Below are 18811 nucleotides of genomic sequence, written 5' to 3'. Positions count from 1 at the left end.
CCTTATTCTAAGACTATGATATACCTTTTTTGGTCTGCTGCTTGAGACATAATATTCTAAATGAGAGGTTGCTTGTACACTGTAAGGCTTGAGATGAACTTTTCTGGATATAACCACAGTATCAGCCACTGTATATGCACAAGCATTCTCATTGCTTTTTTATCATGGGCAAACGTGAGAAGGAGGAAAGAATTTACATTTCCTGCAGCTCAGAATCACCTACTGTATGTGATATGTATAGTTTATGTTCCCACAGCCAGCATACTTTATTTTGCACTTATCAAAGTTAATTTTACTCAGCTGTCTGGCCAATTCATGATTGTTATCTGCATTATTCCCCTGATACTCTTTCTGAGTACGCCACTCCCCCTGTTTGGGTATCATCTGTAAATTTTCCTAGTATGGTAACTGTACCAGATTCTAAGCTGTTGATATAATCAAGAGCAAAGGGAAAATAAACAGATCCTTGTGGCACAATGTTGTGATAACCAAGGCCCGGAACATGTGGTTGGCACTGTGTGTTAGAGCAGTGATGATAATTCCTAGGTTCTGGCTAAATTCCACTTTTGGCTTGCCACTCTAACTTTTCCCGTAAAAACAACTGTGGAAGTAATATAAGCTTCTGCTGTCTATCTGGGATATTAGGTGGATAATGCCTGCCATAAATGCTTCACCTCAGAGTGAATGAAGTAAATTCCCTGCTGTACTTTCATAATGATGACTTACACATTACTATCTAAAAGCACAATGACTTTTACTTTTTTATCTAAATGCAGCTAAATCTACAGTAAATATATATTATGAGGTTGGGTGCCTGTCTTCAGTTGCTGGAACTGTTCTAATAGGAAAAAGTTCAATAATTTACAATGACAAATCCTGGGACGTGGGACAGGTCACAATTTTGTATGTTTTATTTTGTTTGTGTTTGTAATTACATTGTTCTGTTGTAAGTCAATAAAATAATCACAATTCCAGTCTGCTTGTGGCATGTGTCACATGTAACAAAATATATGTTACAGTATATTCAGGGCTCCCAGCCCTGAGCCACATATCTCCTAATCACTGTTAGATTCCACTCTGGTAAGACAGGTTTCTAGCCACAGTAGAACCCATCACCACTGGATGATTCGGAAGGCCATGCCACCATACCAATTAACTCACAAGGTCTCCACAAGTCTGAGTGATGGTGGTAACAAGCTGTGCATGTCACTGTAGAGCATGACTGTGATAATTTTGATGGAAACAATACAACAGGTTTTATACAGACATGAAACTAATAATTCATCATAATAGTTACTTATACTTACAGAACATATAGTAGCGGTTTTCTGGACTCCCCACCACCACAACTAATGTGAACCACACACCTGGAGGATGCGACAGCAGCCAAAGTGCGCCAGTACACTCACCACACATCAGCTATTGAAGCTAATGAAGCCAGGAGGATATTTGGCCAGGACACCCCTACCCTTTTCAAGAAATGCCCTGAGATTTTTATTGACCACAGTTTTACATGGTTTATCAGGACCTTGGTTTTACATCTCACCAAAAGACAGTATTTAGGGTCCCTATTACTATACTGGGCCATTAGGGCACACACAGACTGCAGGGTGAGTGCTCCCTACTGGTCCCACTTACTGTGCACCTCTTTGAGCAGTGTTAGTTTTACCAGGAGGTCTCCCATCCAGGTACTGGCAAAGTTCACAGCTGCTTCAGATCAGTGGGCTGCCAGTTGAGAGTTCCAGGGTGATTTACAGTAGCTGCTGGCTAAACTGTTATAGTGACGTAACTAATCGGGACACCCAAAGTGTTGGATTCTTATATGTAGTCGGCTGGTACTTTGACGTTGTGAAATTCACTGCTGTTGGAGGAGGCAATATGTGGGTCTTGTAAGAGGGCAGACGTTCCAGAGTAATTAGAAATCACTGTTTGAGCCGTATTACCCAGTAAGCTGTGGGGAGTGTGTTGCTGCTTTCAGTTGCTTGAAGACAATTTGTCTGGTGACAGTTTAAACGCTTCTTGATTTCTGCTGTCTATTGGCAGAGGGGAGAGCCTCTGTGTGCAAACCCCTCAGGGGTAGACTGAAAGCTACCAACCAAGCAACTGCTGAGCTGTGCAACTACTGTATGAGTAACTCAGAAGAGTGTTGTAGAAATGTCTCAGAGGCTTAGTTTAGAGCATAGTCTCAGATCCCCAGTTGTGAGTTTCTAGGAATTTGGAAGACTGGATTTGAACCTTGTCTGTTTGCTGGACCTGCCTTTATACAGTAAAACATCACTTGCTATGGCCCCCCGAAACTGTGGGTGTGTCACACTCTGTCCACACAGAAATCAAATACTGGCCCGAATTGAACTGTACACATCTTCTAGGCTTGACCTCACAATGTTTGACCATTGCTCTCAGCATGCATTGTAAGTGAACACCTTAATTATTGACAATGGAAGGAAAACTTCCTTTTTTGGCTGGCTTGCAAATAGAATAATAATCAACTATTGTCATGTACTTCTGAAATGCAGTAAGGTTCCCTAAGTCTGTGGTGAGCAGGTGCACCAACAGCTGCAGTCTAGACACACCGGGGCTAGCATTTCTTCCAGACACAGGTGAGCAGCACGCTGACGAAGAAAGAGCCCCAGTAACAGATGAATAGTGCCTGAGTTAAGTAACCAGCCCTTTCACGCTCTTCATAGTTAATTTAAATTGTTTTTAATGGTGTAAGTCATGTCAGGAAAGATATATCTGAATTCCTCTCAATGACAGCTATGAAGGAAAAGCCATTCTTCTGATTGGCAGCTGAAATACCAGAACTCGACGGCAACATTATATTAATATCCTACAAGTTTCTGTGTAAATTTCCCCAGGGTCAATCCTCATGGTTGAAAGACTTAAATTTTGGCCTTGTATATTATGTACAGTATGAACCACATAAGATAATCCTTAACCCTGGGATCTCAAGCTCCTGGAGGTCTGAGTGTCATCTTGTTTTTGTTTCACTCATTCTTAATTAATTGTACATACTGTACTACTTTGATTATTCAGTTAGCGGCATAATTGTAATACTTCCAACCAGGCTCTGAGGTGATTTATTTAGGTAACTAGACCTTTAATGAAGTGAATGTCTTGTAGAATCACTAGTACAAGACCTTAAGATAAAAATTCTCGTAAAGAGTAGGGGAATTACCAAGGCATCCTGGCCAAATTTCCCGTTGGCCTTTACCCAGCATGCCCTCCTAATAATCCCCATCTATGAATTGGCTTAATCACTCTGTTCTCCTCCCCACTGATAGCTGGTGTGTGGGGAGGGTACTGGCGTACTGTACTATGGCTGCCGTCTCATCATCCAAGTAGGTGCTGCACATTAGTTGTGGTGGAGGGGAGTCCTCCTTACTGTAAAGCGCTATGAGTGGAGTGTCCAGAAAAGTGCTATATAAGTGTTAGGAATTATTATTTTTTAATTAATTGACTTCTTTGGTTGGAACAGAAACCAGTAGACACAACACATTTCTGGAATTCAGTTTGAAGCCTCTGTTTTAAACCTTATTTTTCTGCAAGCAATTCAGATTTGTTAGTGAAATCTACAGTATATCCTATATACTGTTCAGTACATGAACTAGTTAAGGTGAACAATAAGTGTTCAATAAATTAATGAATTTCCATTAATTCTCCCTGATCTGGCCTGGAAATGTGTGTGATGTGTCACAATTACCTGGTTGTAGGTTAACAATTTTTGGAGAGTAAATGGATTACACAATATGTTTAAACGTCTGTCTTCTATCATTTCCATTCTAAAACGCAAAAGCTATATAAAATATCAGAAAAAGTATCAAGAATTATTTCTCTGCGCGAAGACTAACCATTACTGTTTATTAAATCTAACTATTCTTTCTTTCAATGCCACTTTACACTATAACCATACAGTAGGCACTTGAAACGTTTTCTTTAGATTATCTGGCTCATGGGGGGTACGTTTTCTCCCTGTGTATCACTTATTTGGACCAAGCAAAACATTTCTAATGCTAGCACTCCCACAAAATCCCCAGGGGCTTCAGAATGGTTCCAACCCACTCGTGTAGGCACGCCTCGTCTGCGAGTGTATTGGTCAGTCAGAGCGACTGGTTTGAGAGAGGCTCTCTTTGATTGGTATACAGTTCTGTCACCCGGTCTCGTCTTTCTCAAGATGCTGTGAGAGGGCTCCTCCGCCAAGTGCAGCATCTGCAACCCAGTGAAGTGCCAGCTGTCATCGGCTTGCACAGAAAGGAGGGGGCTGGTGTCTTCGTTTTCTACGCTGTGAAAGAAAAACCTTTGGAAATAAGAAAACCAAGGTATGTTCATTCTCTCAGTACCATTAGCTGTAGGTTACCGTGTGCAATGAGTGAGTTCTAGGAAATGTAATCTTTGTAGTGCATTTGAAATGCTGGAAGGAACAGTAAATATACTGTACCTGTACTCTGCGTGTTACACACTTGATACAGTGTCTACTGGATTAAGGAGGTTGTTTCACTGAATGAGACGCTGTTTAAGTTAATGGTAGTTTGGTTTTAGCCCGTGTCGTATTTTTCTACCAATACTTCCTCGTGTAGGTTTTTAATCTCGCAGTGCCATTATAATTCTATTAAGAGCAGCACATAAATGTCCACCATTGTAAGTGTCACCTGCATTGGGTGGATGCGTTAAGTGCAGCATGATAAAAATATGTATGGGTTGATTTTTTTTTATTATTTACGTACTTTACCCACGCGTTTATTCACGCATTTATCTTTTTTCGCACAATAAAATGTATTAACTGTGCATCTTGTGTCACTTCAGCAAACGGTTATAAATCTGCAGGAGGTGTCTTTGGTCACAATTAGAGCTCGGTGTCTTTGTGTAGGCTGGGGAATGGAGCGGGTCTTGAACATGGCTCTGAAGGTTTTATGTTTTAGGTTCTAGATTAATTTATAATGTCATGAAACTGTTAAAATAGCTAATAGTTATTATGATAGAATACAAAATATCAGCTTCGTTTGTATTTGCTAGCAGATTGGAGTATCGGTTTCCGAGTGTGATAGTATTACATGGAGCAGGACAGACCTGTCTTTGGTACGCAAGCCAAAAAAGAGGGTTGTGTTTCATTGTTGGTTGCATTGTGTAGAGCCGCGAGGGATAACAGACCCCATCGCTAACCTATACTACAGTAGTATTAGGCATAGCAATTGTGCAGTAATTAATGCACCGGCTTCTAGCCTTTTTCTCATATATGCTGTTATTGCTGTTTTAATGGAGTACCACAAGTGCATGTTTAATGAAGCACAGGAAACAAAATGATACATAAAATCAATTTGCATGTTTATGTTGTTATTTTATGTACTCTTTGTTGAATAATCGTTTTGATACCTTAACGTTTAAATGCAACAAAAATAGCACTGTTTATAATGGTTTTATTTTTCTTTCCGAGTTTCTTTTTTGCCAAATATGGGGTGTGCCCTCTCAGAAGAAAGGAAAACTTTGCCTCTGGAGGGATGATTTTTGGTTACGTTCCAACAATCATTTTCTGATTCTCACTAGTGTTTCGAATGTGGCAATAAGGACAAACAAAGCAATTCAATAAGAGCAGACGAGCAAGAGTGTCTCAGTTTTTTTTTTAATCATTGTGACTATTTATCACACAACAAGGACCTGCCGTTCTATCCCTAATGATTTATTCATGGCATCAGACCAAAAAAGAAGCATTGTACTCTACGCACACACAAAGAGATTTGTTTTTGCATTCATTGTTTTTGCAAGGCTGGTTCTGGTATCTAATTGGAAATTTTGCCTGGATTAAGGATTCCGGTGCTTGGGCCAGTATCTACAGTACACAAGTCCTCTAAGCAGAGACGCTAATGACGCTTTCAGTGGAATTCTTGAGAGCCTGTTTCAATTAACAATGTATTTTCTCATTGCTAAATCAGCCCTGAACTGAGAACCCCAAAGTGCAAATAGAAGGGTGCTGCTCTCTGTGACGATACGCTAATGGGGGGGGGCGCTTATTTGACTCCCTTCTGGTACCGTATTGCTGGGGCCTGATCTCAGACAGCTGCTTTAGTTTCTCCTTATCTTCGTTATGATAAAAAGAATAGGGATGTGCATAAGCACATTTGCTCAAGTGAAGTGTGTTCATCAAGCCGCTTGGTTAAGGATGGTGAGTGAAAGAGCAACACTGAGCAACGCAGACATGATTTAAGGGATGTGTCTCTGTCAACAGTCACACCCTTTTTGCAGCTCTAGGCTAATGACTGTCTGTTTGCCTTCCAGGAACACTTGGCTGCACACTGTGTGTTGTAGCAGCCTTTCATGACCTTATGAATGATGTATCTTGGGGGATAATGTAGTTTAGTATGTTAAGAGTGTTTTGGCAGGGGATTCACTGATCAAGGACTAGTACTAGTGACAAAGTAAATGAGAAAGGTCACTTGGCCCATCTGCCTCATCTGGCTGTTAGTAACTAAGTGATTTGAGAATGACGTCCATTTGTTTTTTGAAAGAAGCCTGGGGGTTAGCATTGAGAATTTGGCTGATTAGCTTGTTCCAGACCCCCACAACTCTTTGAATTTAATGTTAATCACTGTATATTTTTATATCTTGATTTTCATAGAGTTGCTCTCATTCAGACTTTTTCTGTTGTAGGTTTTTGAAATTATTTGTAATCTTCAAAATGTTCTTTAATACAGAATCCTTTAATCCCAATAGTTTTATCCTTTCTTGCACACTTTTTCTAAGTGAATCTTCCATTACATACTGATTTCTGATAGCTTTTCATTCTATTGAATGTGTTCCTATTTTGCAGCATAAACCTCAGACAGGACTCTTTATGTTTAAAAGAAGGGAAACCGTTATGTACAGCACACTAGGGACAGGAATGATTTTTTTTCTGTGCTCCTGGATCTAACATAAATACTGAAATAATGATTCTAATTCAGAACTTTGACCACAGCCTTCTGAGTTCTGAAAATCCCTTGTAATTTAGAAAACGTAACACCTTGAACATGAGACAAGAAATATGGTTGTTCTTTTTTTGCTTTTAAGAACCAGTCCTGTACTTCAGAGGTACCATTTTATTTGTTACTGAACCGTAATATGCTTCAAAGATCCAGAAGTGTAGCAGCAGGTTGAATGATTTCCTTGCTGTGCTGCTGTACAGGATCCCTTGGCAACAATGTAAGGACTGTAAAACAGAAACTCATTTTTGGTCTGTGTAAAAGAATAATCCTCCCCTTCATTATTAAGCACTATGCCATTCTGCTCCTGCATTACAACTCCATTGACACCCCAGGGTAGCCATTGATCGAAACAGGGAAGGGATTTACAGAAGTGTGTGTCCTGCCTTTGACTATTTACTGTATTGTTCACACACACATTTAATCTTTTTGGTAAATACAGTAAAGAACAGATTCATAGTATGGATTAATATTCCAATATTTTATGTAATGCAGAATGTTTTGTATTATGGGGAAAAAAGTGGTTTTAAGTTGCAGAGCAAGATGCAGAGTAAATCATAAGAAGTCAATCACAATGATAAATCATAATCATAAAATATTTCTCTATTTGTTATTTCATATTCAGAACTACTGTATGCTGTGCTGCTATTACAGGGCATGTCTCATGCAGTCTGGGTTTGCAAATAGCTTCAGAAGTCAATGAGTAAGACAGCAGGGTTTGTGAGGCTGAAAAATACAGCTGAAACAGTTAGCTACAGTATGAGTCACCGTCATTGCAGTCTGGACTTGGGTTTATCCCACATAGTAGAGAGTTTGAAGTTAACACAGGAACATCATTATAACCATGTTACTATACTTTGTGATTGTCTTAAATTAATAGCAGTGACCACCTTCCTTTAGTATCACAGAAGAATAACTTACAAGTCCATCTTAGGCCCATCTAATCGGATTCTTAAATCCAAATTGTCTGTATTCTATGATGTGAGTGAAAGTGTTGTTTTTTTCTGAAAAGCTCTCTGCTGTGCCTTAGATACAGCAGCCTTAGACATTTTGCTTTGTTCTAGTTTTTCACTCAACATTGATTTTAGTGATGAAGATTACTGTACCTTCCAGTAAGTCACTTCAAGTAATTAATTCATTATTCTGAATCCCTCCCTTGTAATGCAAGATAATCATTTGAAAAAATAGACACTATGCTTTTGTGTAAAAGGAGCAGAAACTTTTGAAAAGTGGTCTCTTCTATAATTTGCATGTGTTAAATGCTAACACGGATTGATAATCTGCAATGAAATAGAGACTACAGATTTTACAGCCTCCCTTCTTTTAGTAAAGTATGTCTGTGCAATCTAATATGTTGGAAGATGCTTCACTTTGGTTATTTGTGCTTTAGCCACTGTGCCAGAAGTTTTTTTCATATTTTTCCAGTTCAAATGCCACAGTAAACACAAAAGAAACTATTTAAGCAGTAACCATAGGGCGGGTTTGGAGAACTCATAAGGCTGAGTGGAAATTTTGCAACTTGATCCTCTATAATATTGTTTGCCAAGGCATTAAAAGCAAACAGTGTTTGAAATAGGGGACACATTCCCATTCCCTGTAGCCATTTTCCCTGCAGTAATTTCCTTAATTTGCTCAACTTGTCTTCACTTGGCAAGGATGATTGAGTCCAGTTTGGTTTTGAGTTGAGTTCAGACCTCTGGACAATAATTAATATCATTGTGAATCTTAATTTCTGTTCTTGGAAGATGTTGAGAAACACAATATAATGCTGACCCTTGATATATGAAAAAGATGTGTTCCTGACTATAGTGGAATAGTCTAGTTGTCCTACACAACCTTCAAAGCTGTGGTATAACTATCCAGCTTTGCTGAGCATCGCTGTCAGCACCTACTCAAAGCATAAGACCAACCTTCCAGTTTCTAGTGTTAGTGAATGCCTGCCCCAGTTATGTGCTTCACACATTTTCTTTGTTATTTAAGAATAACAAAATTTAAGGTGAGGTTGTTGACCAGTATATGAAGTTACAATAGCCAGAAAGTGACTTTTATTATCTTCTCCAGCAGGCACCAGTGTTCTGAACTGTTACAAAGGTTAAGCATGTTCCACAGGTAGAATAGCAATAAGAAGTATCCTTATACAATATACAGTAAATGCACAGCCTGACAAGATTTCCACTTCTGTTCTGCTGACTGGAACTGTGGGTCTAGGGCACAGGACTGTGTTTTACAGTTTTATATTGAAAATGTTCTTATGCAGGAAAACCTTCTACTGGGTCACATCAAAATCTTAATTGCAAGAGGATATTCCCAATATTCGATTAATCTAGTAGTAATTTCACTCTTACCACTTACTACTCTTACTTCTATTGGTAGTAATCAAAGTGGATCTGTATTTTTTATCTTTCTTGTTTAGTCTACAATTTGTTTCTAGACCTCTACTTGAAAGTCTTCAAGATTCAAGGCTGGGCAAAGTTCAAGTTTTGATTGGAGGTTAGGGTTTTAGCATTGTGGTCCCTCGTTTGTGAGGGAAAAATGACTTATTACAGAGGAAGTTACAATATTCTACTGTATTAATATTTCTAGACACATTACCATCCGGTCCAGTAGTTCTGTTTTCAGAGATTTAGAGGATGGCCTCTCAAAATGTCCTCCCTCTCCTCAGAACTACTGTACCAGATAATCTCTCTTTTTTTCTGTCTCATAATTTTTGTATGCAAGCAGAAAGGGCCACTAGTTTGGGCAAAAACCCAAGCTGTTGTCATAATGACTTCATGCTGGCCTCTGTGATTTACTGTAATTTGATAATCACTTGCTCTTTGATACAAAACAATGGCACAGCATTACATACTGTAGCATACTTTATTTGGGCAGCAGCATGTTTAGTGAGATTTTATGTTTTGGAAGCTGTAATGCAAAAAACACCATAAATATCCTCCAGATTATAGATGATTTTAGGTGTAATAAAAATTGTTGTTGTATTTTTTAGCTCTGTTTTTCGGTATAAGGTTTGAAGCAGACCAGGTCTCACTGTATAGACTGGCTACAGTATTAGCTGTCTACATTTTCTCATCTTTGCAGACTCACCTATATGACAGAAAACCTCCAGTTGGAAGACTAAGAAGAAGACTTAGAAACATTAGGAAGTAGCTGATGAAAATTATGACATTATTTGTTTATTTAATATTTGAGGAATTGCAAAGAGAACAGCAGCCTTAAAATCAAAAATACTTAAGAGAGATGCACATATTAAAGTGGTAAAAATGAACATATAACATAACAAAAAAAACATGAGAAAGGAGACAGATTTTGTTGAGTGATAAGGCAGTGGAAAAACTTAAAATCTTGTTTGGAGTTTCCCTTGCTTATCTGTTTTGTGAGTTTATACTGTGAATCTGATACTGAGACTTTATATAGTGTACACTGATTAAAGGTTGATAGAAATCTCCAAAACTATAAAAAATATATTAGATTTGTTGTTGATTTTTTTCAGCATATGCTGTAGAAGACATGCTTTGTGTTGTGTAAGTGCTACGTATTTAGTGGTAAAATCATGCTCCTAGCGGCCTTCAACTAGAATCCACCAAGCCTCAAAATCCTACGTATAATTACTTTTAATTGCTCCAGGCCTGAAATTTAATTACTTCATTTTTTTAGGAAAGTTCAGGTTATGTGAGAGTCTGACAGCGGATCGCCTGCTGTACAGGGCAGAAAGTATTTTTTTGTGTGTGAGAAATGCGCTTTGCAGACTCCTCCAGGGCAAGACTGAGCCACATTGACAGTGACAGTGAAACTGTCGCTTGTTCTGTCAAAGCAATTAATGTTTGGCCTAAAAGAATCTGAGGGTATCCACCTCAGCTGACAATTGTTCATCTGATAATACAGAGCGTAAAGAGAACAGAGAGAGGCAGTTACTATAATTACTCATAATCTACAGAAGCTACAGCTTCAAAAATTAAACATCAGAAAGGAGAGGAGGGCATTTACACATGCAAGGTGTTTGCCCAGCTTGACTAGTTTATAAACTATACCAGAATAGTTTTACATTAAAGTGTATCTCAATTGCTTATTTTAGTGTGACCATTCTCTGTGCTCCTGCTTCATGTGAGCTGCCGTCTGCTTGGCTCCCTCGTACCCACATCCTTTTGACAGTTTTGCAGGACTCAACAGAGGCCACATTGTATCTAGTTGTTTGGTCATCAGGTTTTGAAATGATCAAAACTTACAAACACAAGAACAAAATTATTTGCACTCCAGCTCATTCATTTTCAGCTAGGAAAATTTTCTAAGAACCCCATGTTTGTGTTCTAAATCAATACAGTATTTTACAATTAGTATCTCTTATTTTGCCATCATTCTTGTAGTATTGTCTCCTCCTGTCTTTGCCTAGCCCTCCTCAGTCATATTTCTTTTCTTCTGCTTCCAGTTCCTTTCTCATGTCTGAATGTAGTAATGTAAGCAGAGCATGAAGTCAACCCAATTTGCAGGTGCCATTTTCTCTCCATTTCCATTGCATTGCTTCTGAAATCCCAGATGGGATTAAACAACACCAAACACACCTAGTTTTTGCATCTCCAGTCTCTACTTACCAGGCGATAAATTTGCACAAAAGTCAATGCAGTGTCTTTTGCCTGCTATAGCATCTGTGCACTTTGATATAAATTATTTGATTTACAATGAGCAGGTTAATGCATTAACGTCTCTGTTACAACATTATGTATACGGTATGTCCTATTGGTCTAGTTTGGGGTCTAATTTATAATATATTGGAATCAAAATTGTTTACAAGCAAGAGGGGAATTTTAATGAATTGGATGGTGATGTTATGTGAATGGTTAAGCCTTTCAAGGCATGTAATTCTTCATATTGTTGTACTCAAAAATAGAACATCTTATACTGTCGAATAAAAAGCTACTGTATCTAAGGCATATAGCACCACACTCATTCATATGAAATCCCTAAGGAAACACTTCTGTTGTCTTTCTATGCTTAATATTAAATAGTTAAATAATTAGTAGCAAATGTCCTTGTGTGTATACTACAAGTGAGCTTACTAATATATTAATATGTCAATATTAAACAAGGACTTACAGTAAGTGACAAGGTGGACCAAAGAGTGCAACTAATTCAAGAAAGCAAGATAAACATGACTTGTATGAAAAGTAACCACTCCACTCTGAGCTGGGAAGTTCAAGACCTTTCTGAGACACAGAAGCTTCTTTTTTATTAATCATGTCACGACACAGGTATTTTACTTAATTCCATCTGTCTTCTCAATGAAATTCATCCCCCAATAGATGCAAAACTTCTGAAATAGTAAAATAACAGTATGAGTGCTGTTTCAAGTGGTCAATGTAAGTTTTGAGACTGGAAAATCGTATTGCCGTGCTTTCATCACTTTCACTTTATTACTGATTTATTCCAAACAAGAAGGCAATACATTTTCTTAATCTCTTTATGTAAAGAATAAAGACTTAAAAGCAGCATCTCTAACAGTATTGGACAAATATGAATATAAAAACATTTTTTTGCATTCTGTGGCTGTAAAACAGATCATTGCATGCACAAGTGTTGATTCAGAGTCCTCACGGAAAGCCTCGTGGCTTTTCTTGTTTATTACTTCCAGTGAGTGGTACTTCTCAGCCTCACATCTTTAGATTTAATTTGTCAAAAGCAATTTAAATGCGTATTGCAGTGGCCTGGGGATTATTCCATTCATTTAAGATGTGCACTCTGTAGTTTTGGCTTCTTTCTACTGACTGTCATCTGCTGTCTGTCCTCTGCTAGTGAGTGATATCACAAATGTTCTATATGGGGAAACCAAAATATCAATGGTAATTGTGTGGACCCCTGAGGCTATGGCTGTATAGTACACATTTATTGGAGTTGCTTATTTATTCTAAGGTGGCGATTCTGTTGGAATGGTGAAAGGAATGACTTTGGTTTCCGCCTTACTAATGGTATTGCGAATGCAAATAAAGGAACTGCCCCAATTCGTAGCTGAAGTTAGAGAAATCTTTTTTTATCAGTTGAAAATTTTAGTCTGTAGATATCGTAACCTCATACATTAGGAATGTATAGCTTTTTGAGCTCCCACGTTCTTCTGGTCATCATGCACTTACAACTCTGGGATTTGAGTAGACTCATCTGTTTAGAATTAGAATTATGCTCAGCTTTTCTGCAGTTGAAATATAGTTAGTCACACTCTTAACCAGCTGGCTAACAGAAAAAAAATCAGTCTGTGTGGGCAGTACCGAAAGCAAATGCTCTAGTGTTCACAAAGTGTTATCCGCCACAACAAACATACCCTTTGCATTTAATAGAAATGAGCTCATTAACAGGATATCATGACTGGTATTTGTGAAAGATGCGCACACTGCCAGATTGTAAAAGGTATTATTCTTAATATGCAAAATAAATCTACATAATTTGCTTGTTTTCGGTCCCAAACAGATTAGACTGCATTGTAAATTTGAAACTGTCCTCTGACGGCCATTTTATCTGCATTACGCCCACTCAATTTGTACACAATCTGCTTTTCAGCTGCATAGTAATGAGCCGAGTAATTAATTGCTTATTAACTATTTGAAATAAGTATTTTGTTTTGACTTTAAACTCCCTGTCACTTTATATAGTAGTAGAGTTTATAATAATTATGGGCTGCAGGAAAGATAAGGGGACTTGTTTTGCAATGAGAGGGAAAAAAGTCACCTAATAGACGAAAGACAATGGAACAGTTTTTGGAAAATTTATTTATTAATTTAAAATTGCTGGAGAACCTGGACTTAACTTATTTCCCAGCAGGGTTTGCCAGCTTAGAGTGGGAATTGCGTATTCCATAATATATGTACTACTAGCAATTGTAGGATCCACATAGATATGTCACATTTTATATCAGTATATGAAAATATTCATTGTATGTAATTGTGCCAGGTTCTGTTTTTTGTTTTCTACACAAAATTGCTTCACTTTATACATTTATGTGTTTGTCTGAGTACCCTATGTTATGTGTTTGTTTTGCCGGATTTTCCTGCAAGCAAAACAGTTCTTTGCGCACCACTGTAAATTTGTTCAACCTTTAAATTATGTATTTACAGTTTTTCTTGTGGTGCTAAAATATTGAAAATCTACACTAAAAGCATTCTACAACATGGGGAAACTTCCTTTTTATTTTTTGTGCCTCAAGTTGAATAGGTAAAGGATGTGGACTTTTCCTTGGAATCTGGATTTCATATGTGGTCTCTCTCATTCTAACCAAAAAAGGCCCAAAGAAAATTGAGTTCATGCAAAAAGTAAACATGAAGATTAAATACAGTGTGTCACTTCTGAGGGATTCCTTAATATTATTTGTTATGTAATGACCTCAGGAGAACTTCCAATTGATCTTGTGTTTCAAATTGCTTACAGCTTCAACTGCATTTTGTGTAAGCACAAAATGCCTACATACTGTAGCAATAACCACTGCATCTTCAAAATAATCTCAGATTCTTATCTCATTATATTAATGATAAGAAAAAAACAAATGTCCAGAGTTTACCAAACGGACAAATTAATGATTAGTGAAAAAATGTAATTTTTACATTTACAAGTCAATATTCAGAAGGAGATTTAATATTTCACAGCAGGAGAACCTACAGTACATCTGCATACTGAAAGAACTGTGTCGAGAGAGGTTCAATCCACAGGTTGTAAAGACAAATGATCTAGTTGACACTTCTATAGGCCTAAAATCTAAATGCCTGTTGTTAGTCAGGTGGCTAAATAATAATCATTTGTAACAATAATTTCAGAGAGAGAGTCAGGTATAAAATGTAGTCTTTTATTACAGTGAAACCTTCCTATTTAGCAGTACCAGCCTGAATGTTCAAAAAAGAAAGAAATGTTGAGTGGATCTTAGTAAGTGCAATTTTTCCACTCTCGAAACCATCTATTGCATGATTAAATGATTTGTCATGGAGAAATTTGTGAAGTGTCTCTTTGTTTTTCCTTTCCTCCTTTAATTATAATAATGATTTGATCCCTTGCATTTATGCATTGATTTTCATCAAAGTACCAAGTTCAGTACAGTATGTTAAAAGAGACCCACTTCATTCGTCACTGAAGTTCACCAACCACCTGGGTTATGGCTAGTTGCCATTTATGCCAGCTTTTACACCACCGAGGAGATGAGGTAGAGATGTGAAAACTTGCTTCACTTTGAGGAAACTCTAAGTAAGGCAGGTTATATTTGCCCAGAGGAGAATTTAGCCAGGACACTGGTGTTAACACCCCTATACTTAAGAACTCTTACTTCCTGCACCATTTTGAGAGTTCTTCACAGGTAACCCTGGGGAGTTATGAGGATTGTGAAGTCCTGTTAAAAAAGCAGTGAATAAAGTCTTTTTTTTTTACCATATGGCCCTTTTCACATTTGAATTCAGTGAACATAATACATAATACACAATTTGATCTCTGTAAATGACTTTTGCCAGCACTTAAAATACCACTTACTGTGGTGGTTTAATAAAAACAGAGGTTGATGTCTGTATAGCCAGACAAAATTAATATCTTTATTAATTATTAATTAATTTATATTTTTTTGAGGAATAACCATTTTCTGCATATTATTATTCTTGCAATAATAATTACATTTTGGAATTTAGGTACACCACTAGAAAAAAAATCTGAAGTTTAAAAATGTGGCGATAATTCACAAGTGCCAATTTCCCTGTTAGTTTGGTAAAAATCTTTCTGAAATATTGGACTGCGTTTGTGAACTAAAAACATAACCTCCCATTAGATTATTAACATTTGGCCCACCAGCGGGATCCCCTTCACTCCTGAAGATGCATTGCAGTTTTTCTTTTGCATTTTGTCTGAAAACATCTAACCCACTGAGCTCCTAATTTCCATCCATCCATTTTCTAACTGCTTTATCCAGTTCGGAGTTATGAGGGAGATGGAGCCTATCCCGGGCACAAGTAACGGGAACAAGGCAGGATACATCCTGGGCGTGAAGCCATCCCATCACAGGGCACACTTACAGACAAGTATCCACACACCCACACCACAGCCAATGTTCCTGGAAGCCAGTTAACCTGCCAGTAAGTCTTTGGACCATGACAGGAAAAACTCCATGGAGACACCATCCCAGGACCCAGGGCCCCAGCGCTAACCATTGAGCCATAGTGCTGCCCTCAGCTCTCAATTTATTTATTTTTAAAGCTAAACCTTCTAAACTAAAGTGGACACATTTGAGCACTTTATTTGGCATTTAATGCATTTTGTTTTGAAAGCTTAATATATGAACATTAATGTTACACTTATGGATGGTCTGTTTTTTCTGCCTAAGACATAAATATATCTGTTATATATGCTGTACATATAAATAAATATTTTGTACTTGTTTTATGAAGTTTGTAGTTTATTTTTTTACTGTCTGTAATATATTTGAATGGCATTACAATATATATTTTTATCAGTTTTAATATTACATTATATTTCATATTGATAGTTACATCCATGTCCTCTGAACGGTGCTCCTGGTTCTTTGTTTCCTCTGCCAGGGCCATGGCCGCTAATTCAGCGACTGTGCGGATCCTGATTAAAGGCGGGAAGGTGGTGAACGACGACTTCACCCAGGAGGCGGACGTGTACATTGAAAATGGGATTATCCAGCAGGTGGGGCGTGAGCTCATGATCCCTGGAGGTGCCAAGGTCATCGATGCGACCGGCAAGCTGGTCATCCCGGGGGGCATCGACACCAGCACCCACTTTCACCAGACCTTTATGAACGCCACCTCCGTGGACGACTTTTACAACGGGACTAAGGTACAATGTGGTGCCGGTTTTCTCTCTGTGGAAAAGACTGGAGGGGTAACTGCCCTGCCCCGACAGCTTTGTAGCAGTTTTGGAAGAATTCCAATGTTGTTTTGTGTGTGTGTGCGAGACAGAATATAAAGGAAGCATGCATTGGTTTGAAGTTTACATTATTGTTTGTTTTGCTTTGCATCATGAAACAATGTTCTGAAGATTTGCAGTTTTTGGTGATGAAAAAACAAAACACACCAGAATGGAGAAATTACTGTATACTCAGATGACTGCCTTTCCTTATTATTTGTACAGTAATTAAGTATTGTAACTCATGCCATCAATATCATCAATAATGTGAGATTCTAGTTAATTGGGTTGTATGTGTTAAACAATGCTCTCACTTCATAGTATAAGTTCAGTAGTCTATTGTTCATATCTCACATGACAGATCCATTGGATTCATTTTAGTGGAAGCAGAAAATGTACAGTAAATAGAGAAAAGTCTTGTTGACTTAATAGAATACAGATTTTACAACAACTTTTGCTGTGATGACTGATGAATTACTGGCCTGAAAACTGATTTAAAAAAATGTTGAGCAGAAAACTGTAAAAATTGTTATAGAAACAGTTACTCTGCCTTTTCTTTGCATATAAATTAGATCCACCATGTGTTAGTGAATTAGGTTACCAGAATATCCAAGCAAGAAAGCATATACAGTTTAATTATTATATGTGTTTGCTCTATTCAGAGACATTCGGCGTGAAATGTGAAATGTTTATTGAGTACTACAGTTATCTTTGCATGTTTGCCATTATTCTCTTGGAAATTTGGATTTTAAGAACTAACAGAAGATAAATTGGTTCACATTGATACCTTAATAACTTCGGCCTGAGTTTGAAAATTAACATTCAAGGTCACAAGTTCTATGCACTAAGAACACTTTATTGATTTGTAGCCTAAAAAGTTTTCTATACACTGTATATAGTACCTGGCAATCTGTAAATGTGGGAGATTGTGTGACAGAGCTCTAGGTGCTCCTTAAATCAAGAAAGAAACAGCGAATTGCAGCCTCCTCATGCAGATGAAGGTGAATCATTTATACTGGGAAATGAAACACCATTAGAAGCAAGGAGATACAAAGTTTAGACTCTAGTTTGGTCATGGCTTCCTGTAAGAAAGGGGAAATTAAAAAATGTGCACCCTTACAAAGGCCAGGTCAGGGTCTGGACGCATTTTGAATATGACATGCTATTTAGTGCTGTTTTAAAGAGCTGTGGTTGCATTCAGTTGGAATTGCTTTCCCTATAGCTCCTGAAAAGCAAAACAATGGAATATGACTTTACTTCACAGAACATTAGAGTTATTGATCAGGCTTTTCACTGACAGTTCTGCTATGCTCAGCTCCAACAGTGCCTCTGAGAGAATATGCTCTTCTTCATTTGTAGTGATTCTGAGTCTGTGCACATATACAAAGTAGTCATATGTATTCCTTCCAGAATCTCACAGGACAAAGGTTTCATGAATAATTATAGGAGGATGAACATTTTTATTTACTCTTCTTTCATGTTATAAGGGTTATGTGTACTTTTCCAGTTGCGACGGTACCTTAATCCTAATTATCACATATTCTGTTCATGTTTATAGAAGTATCTTTGACACACTATTGCTGGCATTTATGGCATAGCCAAAGAAATCTGACAGAAGTCTGAAACATTTGGTACTATAGTTTGGATAATATTAATAACATTGCTGATCTTTCTCATAAGAATTGTATTTTCAGTGTGATAGGAATTCAACAGAGTACCAGATATATCAGAAGCTGAAATATGTTCTATTGCTCTTCATTGGAGCCTGTAACTTTCTGAGTGGCACTAATTGTTGTTCAGTTAAGCATTAATCAGGTATTGTAGTGTTTCATTGTTGTTTAAATCTCATTTAATGTTATATAATACATAATGTAATGTAATAAACTGCTTTGAAAAAGAATTAGAAATCTTAGGCATAATTAAAAATTACAATATATGTAATGAAGCAAGAAGTGATTAAATCCCTGTTGAAAAGTACATAA

The 18811-nt window shown here is 37.5% G+C and overlaps 1 protein-coding gene across 2 annotated transcripts in view; it reads left to right on the top strand.

Moving 5' to 3' along the window:
• Positions 1 to 4167: 4167 nt before the first annotated feature.
• Positions 4168 to 18811, top strand: part of LOC148674789 (dihydropyrimidinase-related protein 5) — a 60542-nt gene continuing 45898 nt past the window's right edge. For both annotated transcript variants that reach the window (XM_088625417.1, XM_088625415.1), the window contains exons 1-2: positions 4168 to 4319; positions 16496 to 16760. In XM_088625417.1, the coding sequence (XP_088481543.1) occupies positions 16500 to 16760 (261 nt within the window). In that variant the 5' untranslated portion in view covers positions 4168 to 4319; positions 16496 to 16499. The remainder of the gene's footprint in view (positions 4320 to 16495; positions 16761 to 18811) is intronic.

This window comes from Lepisosteus platostomus, chromosome 3 (genome assembly GCF_059453375.1).
Source record: "Lepisosteus platostomus isolate fLepPlt1 chromosome 3, fLepPlt1.hap1, whole genome shotgun sequence".
In the NCBI taxonomy this organism is placed as follows: Eukaryota; Metazoa; Chordata; class Actinopteri; order Semionotiformes; family Lepisosteidae; genus Lepisosteus; species Lepisosteus platostomus.
Note: the sequence above shows the minus strand (reverse complement) of the source record. Positions and strands in the feature narration are given on the sequence as shown.